This window comes from Gracilinanus agilis, chromosome 2, assembly GCF_016433145.1.
Source record: "Gracilinanus agilis isolate LMUSP501 chromosome 2, AgileGrace, whole genome shotgun sequence".
NCBI lineage: Eukaryota > Metazoa > Chordata > Mammalia > Didelphimorphia > Didelphidae > Gracilinanus > Gracilinanus agilis.
The window spans coordinates 256,354,299-256,371,441 of NC_058131.1; the positions used below are offsets into that span (position 1 = coordinate 256,354,299).

The 17,143-nt window shown below is 32.5% G+C and overlaps 1 protein-coding gene across 2 annotated transcripts in view; it reads left to right on the forward strand.

Annotated features, from left to right (window-relative positions):
* Nucleotides 1–15,221, forward strand: part of GNAS (GNAS complex locus) — a 186,681-nt gene extending 171,460 nt beyond the window's left edge. For both annotated transcript variants that reach the window (XM_044663855.1, XM_044663853.1), the window contains 6 exons: nucleotides 2,012–2,085; nucleotides 4,364–4,422; nucleotides 9,765–9,885; nucleotides 10,406–10,536; nucleotides 11,739–11,806; nucleotides 12,937–15,221. In XM_044663855.1, coding sequence (XP_044519790.1) covers nucleotides 2,012–2,085; nucleotides 4,364–4,422; nucleotides 9,765–9,885; nucleotides 10,406–10,536; nucleotides 11,739–11,806; nucleotides 12,937–13,083 — 600 coding nt within the window. In that variant the 3' untranslated portion in view covers nucleotides 13,084–15,221. The remainder of the gene's footprint in view (nucleotides 1–2,011; nucleotides 2,086–4,363; nucleotides 4,423–9,764; nucleotides 9,886–10,405; nucleotides 10,537–11,738; nucleotides 11,807–12,936) is intronic.
* The last annotated feature ends 1,922 nt before the right edge of the window (nucleotides 15,222–17,143 follow it).

The following is a 17,143-nucleotide window of genomic DNA, read 5'->3' on the forward strand; positions in this document are numbered from 1 at the left end:
ATTAGGGAGTCTAAACAGGACTGGGACAAAAATTTATGTGGTCTCATTTTTCAAAAAAATTCAAATGTACATGTATAACCCAGATCAAATTGCTTACCACCTCTGAGAGGAGAGAGACAATTTGTATCTTATAATTTCAGAAAATGTATGTCGAAAATTATTACTACTTCTAATTGGGAAAATAAAAATATCTTTGATTAAAAAGATAAATTAAATCGTCATTTATCTATACCAGTGGACGTAAGCTGTAGCATAACTAAGTCTAAAAAAATATGTAATCCAAAAATTATTTCTGTTTAATTTTAAAGCATATTAAATTATTTTAGCAATATATATGTATGTATATTGAGCTCTAGATTTCTTCCTGTTTCCCTTAGTCAGATATTAAAATTACTTATTTAATTTCCTGAATTTTGTGGAATTAAATTTTGCTAATTGATAGGAAGAAGCCTTGCTTGGATTTATGCATTTACTGTGGATAATCAGGAGGTGTCCATGAGGACTCATTCTTTGTTATAATTGAATTGTTTTTATTATAATGAAAATCCTAGGAAACTTCCTTAGATGTTGATGATTAAGGCAGTTAGGTAGCATATTAGATAGCACTCCAGGCCTGGAGTTGAGGGGATCTGGGTTCAAATTTGACCTTAGACATTTCCTATATATGTGACCCTGGGAGAAGTCATTTAACCCTATTTGCTGAGCCTTTGCTGCTCTTCTGTCATCAAATTGATACTAAGACAGAAGGTAAGGGTTTAAAAAAAGGAAGAAATTAATGATCACCCTTTTCATAGCCTCACAATCTAGAGGTAATCTTTATCAAAGTTCCAGCTTTTCTATAGAGATAGTTTTTCTTTTCAGTACTTTCCTTGATATCAATATCAAGTGTTCCGGGTTTTTTCTTTTTGTACATTTAATTTTGCGAATTTGTTTTGATTATTCAATTTTCATATAACCCATTTTATATTATCACTATATATCATTCTTATTGGGAAAGCGCTTTTTTAAAATTCTGAGATATAAATCACATCTTGCTTCAAAAAGCATTTAAAACTGTAATCTCCACACATTTATCTTAAACATTAATTAAAGGCTTGAAGACAGTGCAGAATAGCAGATATCAGGAAGGCCTAAGTTCCAGTCTGCTCCTAATGCATATTGGATTTGTGACTCTTGGCAAATCACTTTACTTCTCAGAGCCTCAAGCAATACTATAAGCTATAATACTATAATGCTATAAGCCAAGGAACATTTGCCAATTTGCATTGATTGAGGGAGTTTCCTCACTTAAGATTTCCCTACATCAATAAAATCATCATGTCTAGTCACAAAAAATAACAGCTTATCATCATGATTCATTAACACATGAAGATCAAAACTTGCAGCAATTATCTTTCTAAATGCCCTATATAGCTAACCTAGAGACAGAAAATATGAACTATAAGAATAAGTTCTAAGATGCCCACCTTTAGTCTTTTTCTTTTTAAGAAATTACTGTAGTATGATGATTTTTTTCTGTTATTAAAGAGAGTAACTTAATGCTTTTGACATTGAAGAGAAGACAAAAAATGTTAATTTACCTTCATATTGGGCATAAGGGAGGAAAATTTGTATAAATCTCAAATTGAATATTATTGTTTTATCCTAAAATAAATATTTTAATTTCATAAACTATCAATTATTTCCAGTATTTCTGACTTCATTATTGGTCCTGAACTCAGCTAATAATTTAGATCAAACTGAGGGATAGTTGAGGTAGCTTAATTGGATATCTTGTCAACCAGTCTTTCTAAAACCCTTATTCTTCTAATATCTGTAGTGGGGGCTTAGGTTTCCTATTTGTTTCATCAGTGTTGATTACTATGGCTCCTCAGCCACAATTTAATGCTTTTTTTTCTGACTTTGCCTTACTCATTTTATTGAATATGTAAAAACAAGATTTTTTAATAAAAATTATATTGTCCTTTGTTCTTAATCATTATAATTTACTGACTTTCATTTCTTTTTTTAGGATCTTCTCAGATGCAGAGTATTGACATCAGGAATTTTTGAAACCAAATTTCAAGTGGATAAAGTAAATTTTCAGTAAGTGAAGGCATTAGTTTCTCTTCTCTCTTTCTGCTTGTCTTTCCAGTAGTTTACTGAAAAGAATTGAAACATGAAACTCTTAAAAGATTTCCATTAAAAGAAAGTTATGGAGTTGCTTCTGTATTTTTGTGCAAGAACCTGTTTCACAGAGCTGTTGTCAAAAAATGCTTGTTGACTTTGAAAAACTACATTAATGTGAGTTACAAATATTAGTAATAGTAAAATTAATTTCTCTTTGGCACTTAATTTGAAAAATGATTGCTTTTGTCACATAAAAATATATTTCTGTCCAAGCTAAAATAAGCAATTGTTTATTGATCAATGCCAACAAACAGAAAAGAAAAATATGCTTATTAGGCATTGTGATGGCACTGGTAATATCATGGGATTAAAGGTTTCTTTTTCTCACTTTTTTGTGAAAAGGCCAAAACTATTAAAAAAAATAGTAAATCTAGTTAACAATATACTTTAAGATGTCCAGCTTAAAACATAATCTTTAATATTGTTTTTATTTTAAAATTCATAAATGAAATAAATATGTAGTGAATAACCCTTCTCCTTTATACAGAAACTGTGTCAGGTTTCCTTGTAAGAACTATAATTTCATTATAGACTGGCAGTGGCGTGAAAACTGTATGAGAGCAAGGACTATTTTTATTTTTGCCTTTGTATTCCCAGCACCTAGTACAGTTTCTGGAATATAGTAGGTTTATAGATTCCTTTAACAATTACTTGTGAATTGAATTGCTTGATCCTAGTTAATTCCTTTCACTTTCAACCCTGTCAAAAGATGATTTTATATAGTACCTTTGCCTTAGAAGATTCTAACTCTCCACATTCGATCATTCCCACTGTTTATTTATTTATTTGTATAAGTGGCCTTTGAATGATCTTTGCTGTTTAACTGTAACCATGTTTCTGTGTTAAGCATAAGGTCATGGATCTAGAATTAGAAGTAACCTCAGAGGTTATCTTATCCAGTCTCACGTTACAGGTGCCCAAGGAGGTTACATGATTTGCATAAAGTCACACAGGTAGTAAATGTCAAAGGAAGAATGTGAACATAGCTCCTTTGTCTCGGGGCACTTTCTGCCACACCACACAAATGATGCTTCCCATCATTTCCAGTACAGCAAAAATGAAATGTATTTTGAAAATCAATATATTCAAAATCTCTGCATGTTTTCTTAGGTAAATGAAATTGCAAATGATTCCATTTCTTTTAGTATTAGTCAGCAAGCATCTATTAAGTATCTAGGTACTAGTGTTACAAAACGAAAACCGAAACAGCCTTTGTCCTTAAGGAGCTTATTTTCTCTTAGAATTCTGCTACTGGTATATTCATCTTACCTCTAACTTAGACTAATTAGGACACTGATCAGTTATTGAAAGTATTCATCTTGATTTAGCTCAATTGAAATTGATGAGCTTTTGTAGAAAATAATTATATTAGAAGCTTTCACACAGCCCCACTAATTTCTATATTAGAAATAATTATTTTAATTGTCTTCCTGGTTTTAGGACAAATAACAATATAATATAATATTGTTGGAAATTTCTTTCAAGAACAATTAAATAGATGAACCATTGTTTGATATAAACAAGTCTATTATTTATTTGTTTTTTATTTCTTTAATTTTATGATCTAAATTATCCTAGCTTATTCAGGAACTAAACTTTCTTTGGCTTTGGGGAAGAAAAACGAGATCATGCTTCAACTGAAAAATATGACTTTTCTAAACACTTTGAATAAGATGTGCAAGCTTAAATTTTCTTGATGGCTTAGTAATAACTTTTAAAATTTTAGCCTCTGGGGGGCAGCTGGGTTGCTCAGTGGATTGAGAACCAGGCCTAGAGATGGGAGGTCCTAGGTTCGAATCTGGCCTCACTTCCTAACTGTGTGACCCTGGGCAAGTCACTTAATCCCCATTGCCTAGTCCTTACCACTCTTCTGCTTTGGAGCCAATACACAGTATTGACTCCAAGACGGAAGGTGAGGGTTTTAAAAAAATAAAATAAAATGGGCAGCTGGGTAGCTCAGTGGATTGAGAGCCAGGCCTAGAGACAGGAGGTCCTAGGTTCAAATCCGGCCTCAGACACTTCCCAGCTGTGTGACCCTGGGCAAGTCACTTGACCCCCATTGCCTACCCTTACCAATCTTCCACCTATAAGTCAATACACAGAAGTTAAGGGTTTAAAATTAAAAAAAAATAAAAATAAAAAAATAAAATAAATTTTTAGCCTCTGTAAGTGACTCAATATTTCTCTTCACCAGCATGTTTGATGTCGGAGGACAACGAGATGAACGTAGAAAATGGATCCAGTGTTTTAATGGTATGATTTGAAATTGATTCTCTTAAGAATAGTTAAACTTTATTCTAATTCCAAAGAACAAAAGAAATAACCTTTTACTTCATTTTTAATTGCTTTTCTCATGAAATAGATTTCTTTATTTGTAAATTTTTTCTCCCATCACATCTGTTATACTTTAAAATCTTATTTCTAAGTTTCCAATTTTTTATTTGATCCAATTTAGGAAAAAGGAAAATGTATTTAGTAGTTGGCTAGGATATGGATATACACATAATATGTAATAATTATCGATTCAATTGCTACTTTCATTAAAAAAACATATTAAATGTAAAAACTCTTAAAGTCATTTGTCTGCGGGCAGTTTGGTTCTTCCCCCCAAACAACAAACAAACCAAAATGCTAATGTAAGTATTGCTCTTAAGTAGTTTGGAAGGCTTACCTGATAACACTGTTTAAGTAATCAGAGGCTGAAGGATTTTCAAGAAAGGGTTGGCAACCACTAACATGAAATTATTACATTCCCTGCTACCCAGCATTCTAGCCATGTTAGGCCAGCTCATTATCTGTCCAGGTATACTTTGAAAAAAGGAGTTGGATTCATCTTTATTTAATGATATCATATACTCAGTGGCAAAGGTGAACTTCAAGGAGCTGAACTTTAATGAATTGTAGAGTAGAAGTTGACTTTTTTTTCCCCAGAAGGGTCATTTATAAAAATATTACTGTATCAATTTAATGTTCCATAAAGACAACTATTTTTATGTTTTGGAGTTTGTCTTGGTATCAATCTGATCAGTTGAGGAAATGAAGATAACATTTTTAAAAGTTATTCAGTCATGCTAAGCAGATTATTTGAGGAGAGAAGAGACTTCAGAGGTCATCTAGTATAACTCATAATTAAACAGGAATCTTCTCTACAACATACCCAAAATGTTCAGCCTCTTCATAAAGACCTCCAGTGCTTGGGCATTATGTCCCTGGGTAGCACATACACTTTGGAACAATTTTAATTAAGTGGCTTTTGGCTCAAAGACAAACTTTTCTGCAATTTTCTACCCATTCTTCCTAGTTCTATCCCCTAGTCCCAAGCAAAACAAATGCTTCCTCCAGCACCTAGCACAGTGCCTTATACATGGTAAATACATAGTGAATGTCTAAATTGAATTCCACATTATATGGACATTTTAAAGTTTAAAAACCATTATCCTGTTCCCAAAAGGCCTTCTCTTCTCTAAAATGAGCACACCAAGTGCCTCCAATTAGTTCTTATATGGCATGGTTTTGAGGCCTTTACTATACTATTTGCCTTCTTTTGGATTCGTTGGAGTTTATTAGTGTCCTTCCTAAAATATAAAGTCCAAAACTAAATTTAGGATTCCAGATTACTGACATAGTAGTAGGGTAGGATTCTCTTCTCTCTCATTATGAATGCTACACTTATATTAATGCCATCTAAGACCACATTAACTTTTTTTGACTGCTCTATCACACTGTAAGGCAGCAAGGTAGCACAGTGAATAGAGCACCAGGCCTGGAGTCAGGAAGACCTGATTTCAAATCCAGCCTCAGACACTTACTAGATGTAGGACCCTAGGCAAACCACTCCCGTGTCTGCCAAGAAAACCCCAAGTGGCTTCACAAAGAGTCAGACACAACTGGCCAACAACCTTCAAATCACACTAAATAGAGTAAACTTATTATATCCCACTAAAATCCTCAGGTCTGTTTCCATTTTAAATGGTGTCAAGTTTTTCTTCCCTATCATGTTGTTTTGTCTTTTGTACTTAGGTATAGAAATTTATATTTATCCATATCAGACTTAGGCCAATTGTTCCTTCTAGTTTAATTAAACCTTTATTGGATCCACACTGTCATACAAGGTGTGAACTATTCCACCTTGTGGAATTGTATTGATAATACTATTTAAGTAGTACAAAGCCATAAGCAAATTCCTATTATAGACCTTCCACATTAATACTGAACTAAATAACTATTTTCTATGTCCTATCATTCAAAGATTTCTGAGTCTTCCTAATTGTATTCCTATTTAACTGATATCACAAGGTATCCTAAACCTCCATCAAATGTCTTGATTAAATTAGGTATATATTATGGCTGCAGCATTCCCCTAATTTACCAGAATAGTTACCTAGTCATGACATGAAATTAGGTCACATTGGCATATCCTGCCTATTCTTTAGGAAACCATGCTGACTCTCACTGATTATCATTTCCTTTGAGTAACTATAAACCAAGTCATTAATAATACTCAATTCTAAACTGTTGCTAGAAATTGAAGCCAACGTCACTTGTCTATAGTTTGAAGAATTCACCTTTTCCTTTTTGGAAATTGGGATCACATCTTTCTGTGTCCAGTCATATAGCACATATCCTATTCTCTATAGTTTTTCAAGGATTACTGATAGCACATCAGCCAAATTATAAACAAATTATTTTAGTATTTTAGGATAGAGGTGACAAATATGTAACCCACAGGCCACAACACTCCCAAGTGCAGTCTAAACCACAATAAAATACAACTAGGAAATATTTAACAAAACAAAAGTACAATTGAACCTAACTAATATTAATATATGGTTTTCTAAGTTAACATTCAGCCCACAAGGATCCTTATATGCAATTTAGGGATCTCTGTTTTCTATTTGAATTTGACACCACTGACCTAGGGTATTGTTTATCCATAGCCTGGATTGAATTATTAAGAACTTGAATTATTTTTGACATTTAGGTGTTTTTTTACAATTTCTTTGATTATCTTGAATTTCATTTACCTATAAAACATTTCAGTTCTCTGTTTCCTAGTCTGAAGATTATTCTCTTTGATAGAAAAAAACAGAAACAAAGTTAAAACTTTGTAGTCCCACTTTCTCATTATCTTCATCTCATATGCCCCATGCCATAAGTCCTATGTCCTATTTTCTCTCTCTCTTGTCTTACCCAGACAAATTAAGAGAGCTTGTTTTATTTTCCTTGTTGTTCATCACTAAACTTCAACTCTTCCCAACCTTAGTGGATCCTTAGTATTGTTATAGGATAGCAGCACTCTTTTGTATTAATCCTTGCTTGGTTACCCTTGTCTCTATTTTGTAAACAGCCCTTTTAAAAATAAAAATTGGTTTATAAATTCCCCACATTACTGCATCTTTTCCCTTATTTATAATTTCCCTATCTTTCCTCTGTTATTCTCCTACAGACTGCATTTCATCTTCTTTTATTCATCATATTCATTTATATTTGTGTTATCAGGATTGTTTTGAGTAGTCCATCACTCTAAAGACTTCCCTCTAAAATTTTAGGCCATGGGAGACTAACTTTTTCTGAACATTGAAATCTAGTCTCATAGTCTCATCATGAACAATATACTATCTCTCCCAAACTATACAATAGTGGGTTTATTTGCTCCAGCAGATATCCAATTAGTTGGAATGCTCCATCACTGTCATACTTTTTCCTACACTTGTTATGTTTCCAGAACTCATTAACTATCTTCTGTTTTTGGCCATGCAGACCATAGTATATCTTACTACAACAGCACTTCCATTTCTCCTGCCATTGAACCTCACCTAGATACCCTTCTGATTTGTGGATTTTCTCACATGATTATCTCTTTTGATCCATTTTAGTATTTCAATATGATTCCATTCTTCTTAAAAAGTTACTTCTATAATATAATTGGTCACAAGACATCATCATTTTTTTATTCTCTGCCCGAGCTGTATTGTCATTTAATTTTTTGTTTGGAGGCAGCTTTTAAAAGTGGCCATTTCAGTGAGATAGAATAATGGTAAGGTTTATAGAAACAATGTTTTTGTTTCTATAACAAAAGTTTTGTGGTTAGATTGGAACAATTTTTTAAACTTTATAGCAGAAAAGTATATTTAAAGGACTAATAGTGTGAAATTACTCAGTAACATTTCTTGGACACCATTGTTAAACAGGAAAGAAGTGTTCTGGAGTTTTACTGTATTGAACAAAATTTCATCTTCTATATTACCAAATATATTTCTAGTCCCACTGAGACTAAGTAATCAGTGAGCTACTGGAATAGTTTCATAGCAAAAGACTATTCATTTATTGAATGCTTATTCAAAGCACCATATCAGGCACAAAGAAGAATATAAAAAGAGTGCCTGCCTTCACAGAGCATATTCTAGTAGAAGAGATTTGATATAAGTATAATATATAGGTAAAATGTGATAAACCTCATAAAAGGGGATAAAATAAAATTATGAGAGGTTAGATGAAGAAAAGGTTACTTCAAACTACGGAGACATCATCAAAGGTTTCATAGAGGAGGTAACATTTTCCCTTGGTCCTTTAAACATGATTAGGATATTAATAGACAGAGATCATGGAAGGACTTCAAGGCAAAGGCAGCAGTAAGCAATAGCACAGAAATGAGAACTCAGCATGTGCATTTGACTAGATTGTAAGGCATATAATGTAGGATAATAGGAGGAAAAGTTGGAAAGGTTAAGTTGATGACAGATTATGGGGTTCTTTTCAAATGTCATTATAACAAATTTGAAATTTGTTTGGTGATCATAAGAAATTTTGAATTTTTTTGGTAATTGGTATAGAACCAGCAAATATTTTTTTTAACTTTGAAGTCTACAAGTACCCCTCCTCATAACATTTCCATATATAAAGTAAACCAGAAAAAGAGGACTATATATGAAAACCATATATTTTAATCATATGCAGCTTAACAATGAAAAGTTTTACAAAGCATCTACAAGAAAAATCCTTTCTTTAAAGAAACAGTAGCCTCTTTACATATAGTATTTAGGAGTAGCTAAAGATTATTCCTATGTTAGTTATGTTCTGTGATGAATCCATTTACCCTCTTATTCTTTTTCTCTATTTATCTTACTCTAAGCATTACCATTCCAAAAAAAAAAAAACAACAAACATTCTATGGATTATTCCACAGAATGCAGCTTCTGCAGTCATAAATGTACTTCTAAATGCAACAATGAAATATTACATAGTTCTTTTTCTCAAAGTATCTTTTCCTGACTAGTTATTTTAAATAGTAATTTTGTTCCATTTTCTTTTTCTCCTTCAAAAAACTCTTTTTTTGTTCTTTTTTTTGTACATCTTTTTTTCTTGGTTGCTTTTAGACACTTTCCAGCCTTCTTTGTTGTTCACTTCAATATCTGTTCCATTCTTTCTCAATTTCTATTTCCATTTTTTAGATTCTCTTTTGATTCCTTTGCATAAGTGATGAAGAAGTATTTTCAAATTCAGCCCATCTCTCTCTTGATTGACATTCAAAACTGAAGCTTTTACAAGAGTTGTATAATGGAATAATAATAACTTTTGTATTTCTTCTCATGTAGATGTGACTGCTATCATATTTGTGGTGGCCAGCAGTAGCTACAACATGGTTATTCGAGAGGACAATCAGACCAATCGGCTTCAAGAAGCGCTAAACCTCTTCAAGAGTATCTGGAACAACAGGTCCATGAACTGAACTATACTTATATTACCCAATGTCTCACTGCAACATTTAGATCACTAGATTTTATTAAATATGGTACTTCTGATTTTAGTATAGTTTTCTTACTCTTTATTTTGGAATATTCTTGTTTAAATATCAAATAACCTAGAGAAGGAGATTTTAACTTTTTATGTGTCATGGATCCCTTTGGCAGTCTGGTGTTATCTGTAGACCCCTTCCTAGAAGAATATTTTTAAATGCATAAAATAAGATATATAGTATTACAAAGGAAACCAGTTATAATGAAATACAGTTATCCAAATGTTTAAAAAACTCTGACCTAGAGGATAATAGATTATAAATATGGCAAAATTTAATTAATCTCTAAAAAAAATGAAGAGAAAGCTCCTTGCCATGAGGTTGAGGATACATGCTATAAAAAATATTGCAGCTTTGTTCAAATGAGTATATGATCTGAATATTATTTTATTAATACCTTCCAGCTATCTAACAATTTTTTGGGGCTTCAATTTTTGGTAGGTGGCTACGGACCATTTCAGTAATTCTATTCCTGAATAAACAGGATTTATTAGCAGAGAAAGTTTTGGCAGGGAAATCTAAAATTGAGGACTACTTTCCAGAATTTGCTCGCTACACCACACCAGATGATGGTAAGATTTTCTTCCTCAAGTTGAAATTAGCAAATAGAAGGCTGTCAGTTTGGCCAGTCATATACATCCTAAAATATGTTTTTTGTTGTGAGTATGATTTTTAAATATTTGTATTGGAAATCTTAATCAATTAGATTCTCACCAAAATTATTTGATATTTTGTGAAATGTCACAAAACACTATTCAGTTAGACATAAAGAATATATTATGTTACCATCTTACTGTAGTAACATACAAAGTATTGTCACCCTTTTATATTTCTGAAGGGTCCTATGATTCCTGATGGTAACATTATAAATCAATGGATTTATAGTTAGCAGGAGAAAGAGGGCTTATAGACTTATGAGTTCTTCAGTATAGGAAACTCTCAGTATGTAATTTCCCTATTCTTCCAATAAAGATCAGTAATAATTTTGTAATTTAGAGCCATAAAGTGTTGCTGGGTTTCCTAGCAGTGTGACCCTAAGCAAATGATTTGACCCCCATTGACTAGTCCCTAACATTCTTCTGCTTTAGAATCAATATTAAGTATTGATTCTAAGACAAAAAGTAAGGGTTAAAAAAAGAAGAAGAAGAAGAAGAAAGAGTTAGAGGCAGCTAGATGGCAGAGTAAATTGAAAGCCAGGCCTGGAGTTACAAGGTCCTGGGTTCAAATTTGACCTCAGACACTTCCTAACTGGGTGACCCTGGGCAAATCACTTAACCCCCATTGCCTAGCCTGTACTGCTCTTCTGCCTTGGAACCAATGATAGTATTGATTCTAAAACAGAAGAAAGGGGTTCCAAAAAAAAAAAAAAAAAGAGTTGCTGGGTCACCTGGAAGTTAAATAGTTTATCCAGAACCATATACTAGTATATATCAAATATAAAATTGGAACTTAGGTCTTCCAAACCATTGCACCATGCTGTCTCTCTAATCAGTCACAAATATTTCACATGTATATTGCAGATAAAATAATAAAGATGTTAAAAAAATAAATAACTCCCATTAGAAATAAAAAGGCAATTGTAACTTGACCATATTATATTATAGAAAATGTTTCTTGTGGCCATACCTAAGCATTTTACTTTCTATGAAACTTTCTCTTCATTTTAGAAGAAATAACTTGTGATTGAGATTTATGGACTTTAAGACCATAAATGCATTGATAGTATTGCCTTACTAATATATAATTTGACAAGATTTTTTCCCCCCTCAATTAGCAACACCTGAACCTGGTGAGGATCCCAGAGTTACAAGGGCCAAGTATTTTATTAGGGATGAATTTCTTGTAAGTATATTCATTTATGTATTTGAAATTTTATGTCTTTAGGAATTTTGCCTTCAGGAAATTACTATCCCAGTCTTTAGCTTTATTTCATTAATATATAATATAATTTACTAAGCTCTGTTTTATGCTTAACAGAGTAGATAGAGCTAAATGCCAATAATAATTGATAATTATTAGCACTTCTATGGAAGAAAATGTTTTCCCAATAGATTATTTAATTACAATGTTTTTCTTTGGCTAGTTGTCAATCTAATAATCTGCTCTTGAATGTGAATGAGTTTGTTTGGGGTTGGAGGGTTTTGTTTACAAAGAATTTAATGCGAATTTTTAGTGACATTTTTTCATGGTTTTATAGTGGGAATTATCATGACAAATTTTATGAATTCCGTGATTCAAATTTCTAGAAAATCTATCTGAGGTAAAACATTCTACTAATACCCTTGGAATAGTCTCCATCTAAGCAAGGAATGAAATATGAATTTGTGTAAAGTAAAATCAATTCTCAATTATAAGTAATCACCAAGGGGAGAAACTGCCAAATATACTTGAAAACAGTGACTACTCTGGGACTAGATCTGCTTGCTTTAACTTTAAACTTCTTTTTTATACTTGAAAGGATGAGTTATCTCATTTATTTAGACTCTTCTTCTACTAGGGCAAATTACAGCTTTTTTCATGATTTCTCATTGTCTGCAATTCTTGTCCCTGTTCTTTCATACATATGTCTTTCATTTGTATATCATTCTACCTTCAAAATATTTGCCCATCTAATTCAATTTTCTTATAGGCTGTTATTAAAATTAGTTTGTATTTCCTGTGTGTGTGTGTGTGTGCGTGTGCATGTGCATGCATTGACCAAGCTTGGGTAAAAATAACCCAAAGGCCTTCTTGTGTGTGTTTCTGTTTGTGACCAAAAGATGATTCTATTTGTTCCTACACTATCATATAAAATCATGTATTGATTTTTAAAATTTTATTTTTAAAGATAAGCATTTTCTATCCATTATTTGTGCTGTCTCCAGTGCAAGCTTTCACAAAATTTTTATTGTTCAAACATTTTCATTGCTAAATAAAGTCATGAGAGTTAAATGTGTTTGTTTATCCTGATATAATCTTGTTTACTCCTCCAGAGAATCAGCACAGCAAGTGGAGATGGAAGGCACTACTGCTATCCCCACTTCACATGTGCAGTGGATACAGAAAATATCAGAAGGGTTTTCAATGACTGTCGGGACATTATTCAACGGATGCACCTTCGTCAATATGAGTTATTGTGATGGAGAGCACTTTTTCCCGTGTTTTGGACTCCTTAATTCTCATGTGAAAACAAAACACAAAACAAATATTTGCCCACATAGGGTAGAAGAGAATTGATGCAGTCTCCCTCCAATTTGCACCCTCGCCTTTTTTCCTTGCTGGACAATAGCAGACTTTTAGCTTGCTTCTGTCTCCCTTGGACAGTTTTAAAATGGCCAGCCAAATAGGCTATTTCCACCTGGGTTCCCTAACATTATTACCGGCAACAGAATCAAATAACAAATAAAGCCCTGAATGTGTGAAGCACCATGAAGGATTGGGGAATAATAAAAGTTAACACATACATACATACATACACATATGCACACACATATGGAGCGAGAAATATTTGGTAATGTAAAACCATTATGGGCAAACTCATATTACCCATGATTTCAACTTTTTATCCATTCACTGCATCAGATGAGAGAAGGTGCTGAGTTACAGACCAAGTGTGAAGAAAGATACCCAAGTTTGGTTCTCTGACTGTAATGTGGCTTTGAACGGAAATACTGACAATTCTACAGCAGACTTAGTGCAAAAACTTACTGCTACCTTTCAAAAGGGTATTTTTAAATCCAGCTTTGTTGGTCTTAGGACAACCTTGGACATTATTATTTGAACTGCATACAGCCTGTGATTGCAGAGAGCTCACCACACACTGTTTTCGGTTTGTCCACTCATGATCCTGTCTGCTATATATAAAAAAAATCATTAACTGGACAGTTGTCCTCACAGGTTTTTTTTTCTCCCCTTCTTTCTCCTCCCCCCCCTTTTTTTTTATTTTACTGCTGGATTATTATTCTTGTACAGACTGTAAAATGTATTATTTTGTACAACTTTACTGAAAAAAAAAAAACTTGTAGAAGATCTTTGTGCCTTGATTATGGCTGTACCTGTAAAATGAGCTAAGATGTAAGTATGTTTGATTGCGCTGTACAGCTTTGTCAACCCTATCTGCAGCATTAGCTCATGGTAGGGAAATTTATCTGTAGTTTAGTTTTTCTGGTTTATAAAAGAAGGAAAAATACTGTTTAGTTTTAAAAAAAAAGTACAAATTGTGCAAACTTAACCACTTTAAAAGTGAGGTCTTCAACAAGTGACCAGATGTCGCAGCATCATGCTTTTTAATTTTAGCTTTAACTCATTTAAATCTCTATTCCAAATGCAAAACATGGCTTGTTTCTACATAAACCAAATTTTGCTACAAATTATAAATGTTAGTCTTTGGTCATTCATAGTCCTTTTTGCAAAAACAAAAAGAAGAAACATAGGCACTGTGCAGGTATGGTGACCCTCTGTAGACTGGACAGAATCCCCACCAACCTCCACTAGACTGAGTGGGCAAAATATTATAAAAATGACAAGGTGTACACAACCCTTGTATTTGGCCACTGAATTCCAGTTGCAAATGACATTTTTATTTCTCTTTTAATAAAGAGATACCTTAGAAACGTTTGTTTTTATATAAACTATATAAGTAGCTTAAAAGTGAAAAGATGTGTGGATTTTTCTTAAACTTGAATAATTTATGCAAATTATATGCTTAGAACAACATGTGGTACAGTAAAAAGAAAAAAAGAGCAAAAATCACTGTAGCAATAAGAAAGCATGTAATTTTAGTAACTACTACATTGCTTTATATTTTATACTTAGGTGTTTTATGTCTCTGTGAGTGTTACTTTTTCATGTGTCTAAACCTTCGTGTACAATCTGTACAGTCAAGAATTACAGTTGTAATATCAGATTTAGAACAGTGTTAGCCTATATTACTTAAAAAAACCCCAACAAACCCAAATCAATCTGAATTTTAATGAAGTGAATTGAAAAGTTGCCTCTTTAGTGACACTAGCTTTTTCCATCAATAGTTGCTTTGGGGAAGAAATTCAGGTTATGTGAAAATTTGATCCCAATCAATATTAAATGATTAGGTATGCAATAGGTGCCAATATTGGTTTTCAGAATCCTGTTGTTTAAGAATTGTCGCCATTTAAAGTGGTATGGTTTCTGTTCTTTTGTTTCTAAAATTCTGTCCCAATCCAGTACCATGATTATGGAGATTCTGGATTTGATAGTGTTTGTCTTGACTCCTTTTACCCAAGTAAATGAGTCTTGGAAATATTCAGGGCAAAGTTAAATACTTTTGGAAAATTGTCCCCAAACTATGTGTGTGATAGCTGATGTGCTTTGAAAATTGTTTGTGTAGTTTATAAGTTCAAGGAAAAGCTGCTGCATGAACCTCTAAAGTGACAGAAGATCTTGATTATGGTATTGCTGTGCACTAAAGAATGTATCCAGTGCCTGTAGTTTTTAACAATTAGGGAAAATTAATAGGCAGATGTGGGACATGAGAAAATTTTTTTAAATAAGCCTTAATTTTTGTTACCACAGCCAAAAACCTTGAATCATAGTGCCAAACTTTTTAAGACTTTATTTAAGTGTTAAGGATATACAAAGTGTTACGGGTATATTCAAATTTCTGAAAAGGCAACATTGTTAATTGTGGCTAATCATGAAATATTAGGAAAGACTTTGTAAAGCATTATTTCCCAAATGGTTAAGGAAAGGACATCATAAAGAAATACCCACAATACTGAGATTGAAAACAAAAAAAGAAACCTTCGTAGGCAAATCTTAATGCTAAATAATATAAAGTTTATTTACATTTTTATGTTGAGAAAGGTGTATTTTCCAAACAGAAGGTATGAGTTGTATGATTGTATACTGTTAGGGTTTTTTTTGTTTTGTTTTGTTTTAATCAGTTGTGCAGTTCGTTGGCCAAGTAACACAAGCCTTTTAAAAGTAACTCTTCTTTCTTTTATATTACCCCCCAAAAAGCGAATCTTTATTCTTTGGCAACTTGGTGGGGGGGCTTCTGTCACAATTTTTGTGACCATCAATTTGCTAATACCACATTTGAACCATTCCAATCTAACACTTTCCCATATTTTCTTAGTCCTAGCCTTATTTTCTTTTCTATTTATTTATTTTTACTTTCATAATCAAGGAACTTTACCTCTCTGTCTCAGTCCCCTATTTGGAAATTTTTGACCTTACAGACAAGAGTTTACTCATTTTGTTCAGTGTTCATGATACTGAAGTGTAAGATACCTGCAAATGTAAACACTACCACTTTTAATAATAATAATAAATGCAGTGTTTATAGGGACACATTTGCATTGCTATAGTTTTAAGGTTGTCAGCATTTTCATCATAAATCCTTAGGTGGTCTATCTATATCTTGACACTTAATATTTTTCCCCAGGCCAAAACTTATAATACAAAATCTTGGCTCAGGAGTCATTTGTTTTTGTTTTGTACTTTGGGATAGGGAATGAATATCAATTTTCAACCAAAAGTGTTGGTTCGGTTTTAAGTTATACAACTGTTTTGTTTAGGGGTTGGTTTTAAAAATAATAACCATAATAATAATAATAATAACAATAATAATAATTACTGGTTCCAAGTTGCTTTTTGACACTTGTATAACTCAAAAACGGTTTTGTTTTTAGGGGGAAAATGACACTTGGCAAACAATTACCTATAAATATGATCTGATCACTTTCGGGTATTTTGTGAAATAATAATAAATGGTAGAGATGTTGTGGTTTCAAAATCAGCTACTGTCATTTGCAGAAACTTATTTCAGCCAAAATTTCTGAGGGTCTTTTACAATATGATTTTAGATATACGTTAGAAATTACAGTTCTGTGACAGACAAATGGTTGTCTATGCATACTTCTCATTATAAGAGAAAAAGAATTAATGGCCCATTGTTGATCCAGGGAGCTCAAACTAACAAAAACTAGCCAAAATTTAGTCATTAGCTCTCTCAACAGAATAAAATAGGAATTATTTCTAATATGATAATTAAAAATTTAAATTGAATATATTTTCAAAGATTGGTGAGAAAATGTATAGCTAATATCTTCTGCCCAGAATAAAAATTTATAAATTTTAAATTTGTTCACTGAGACACAGTGAATTACTGAGGCCCATCTCTTGATCATCATAAAAGATAAAAACATTTAAGCTGAACAC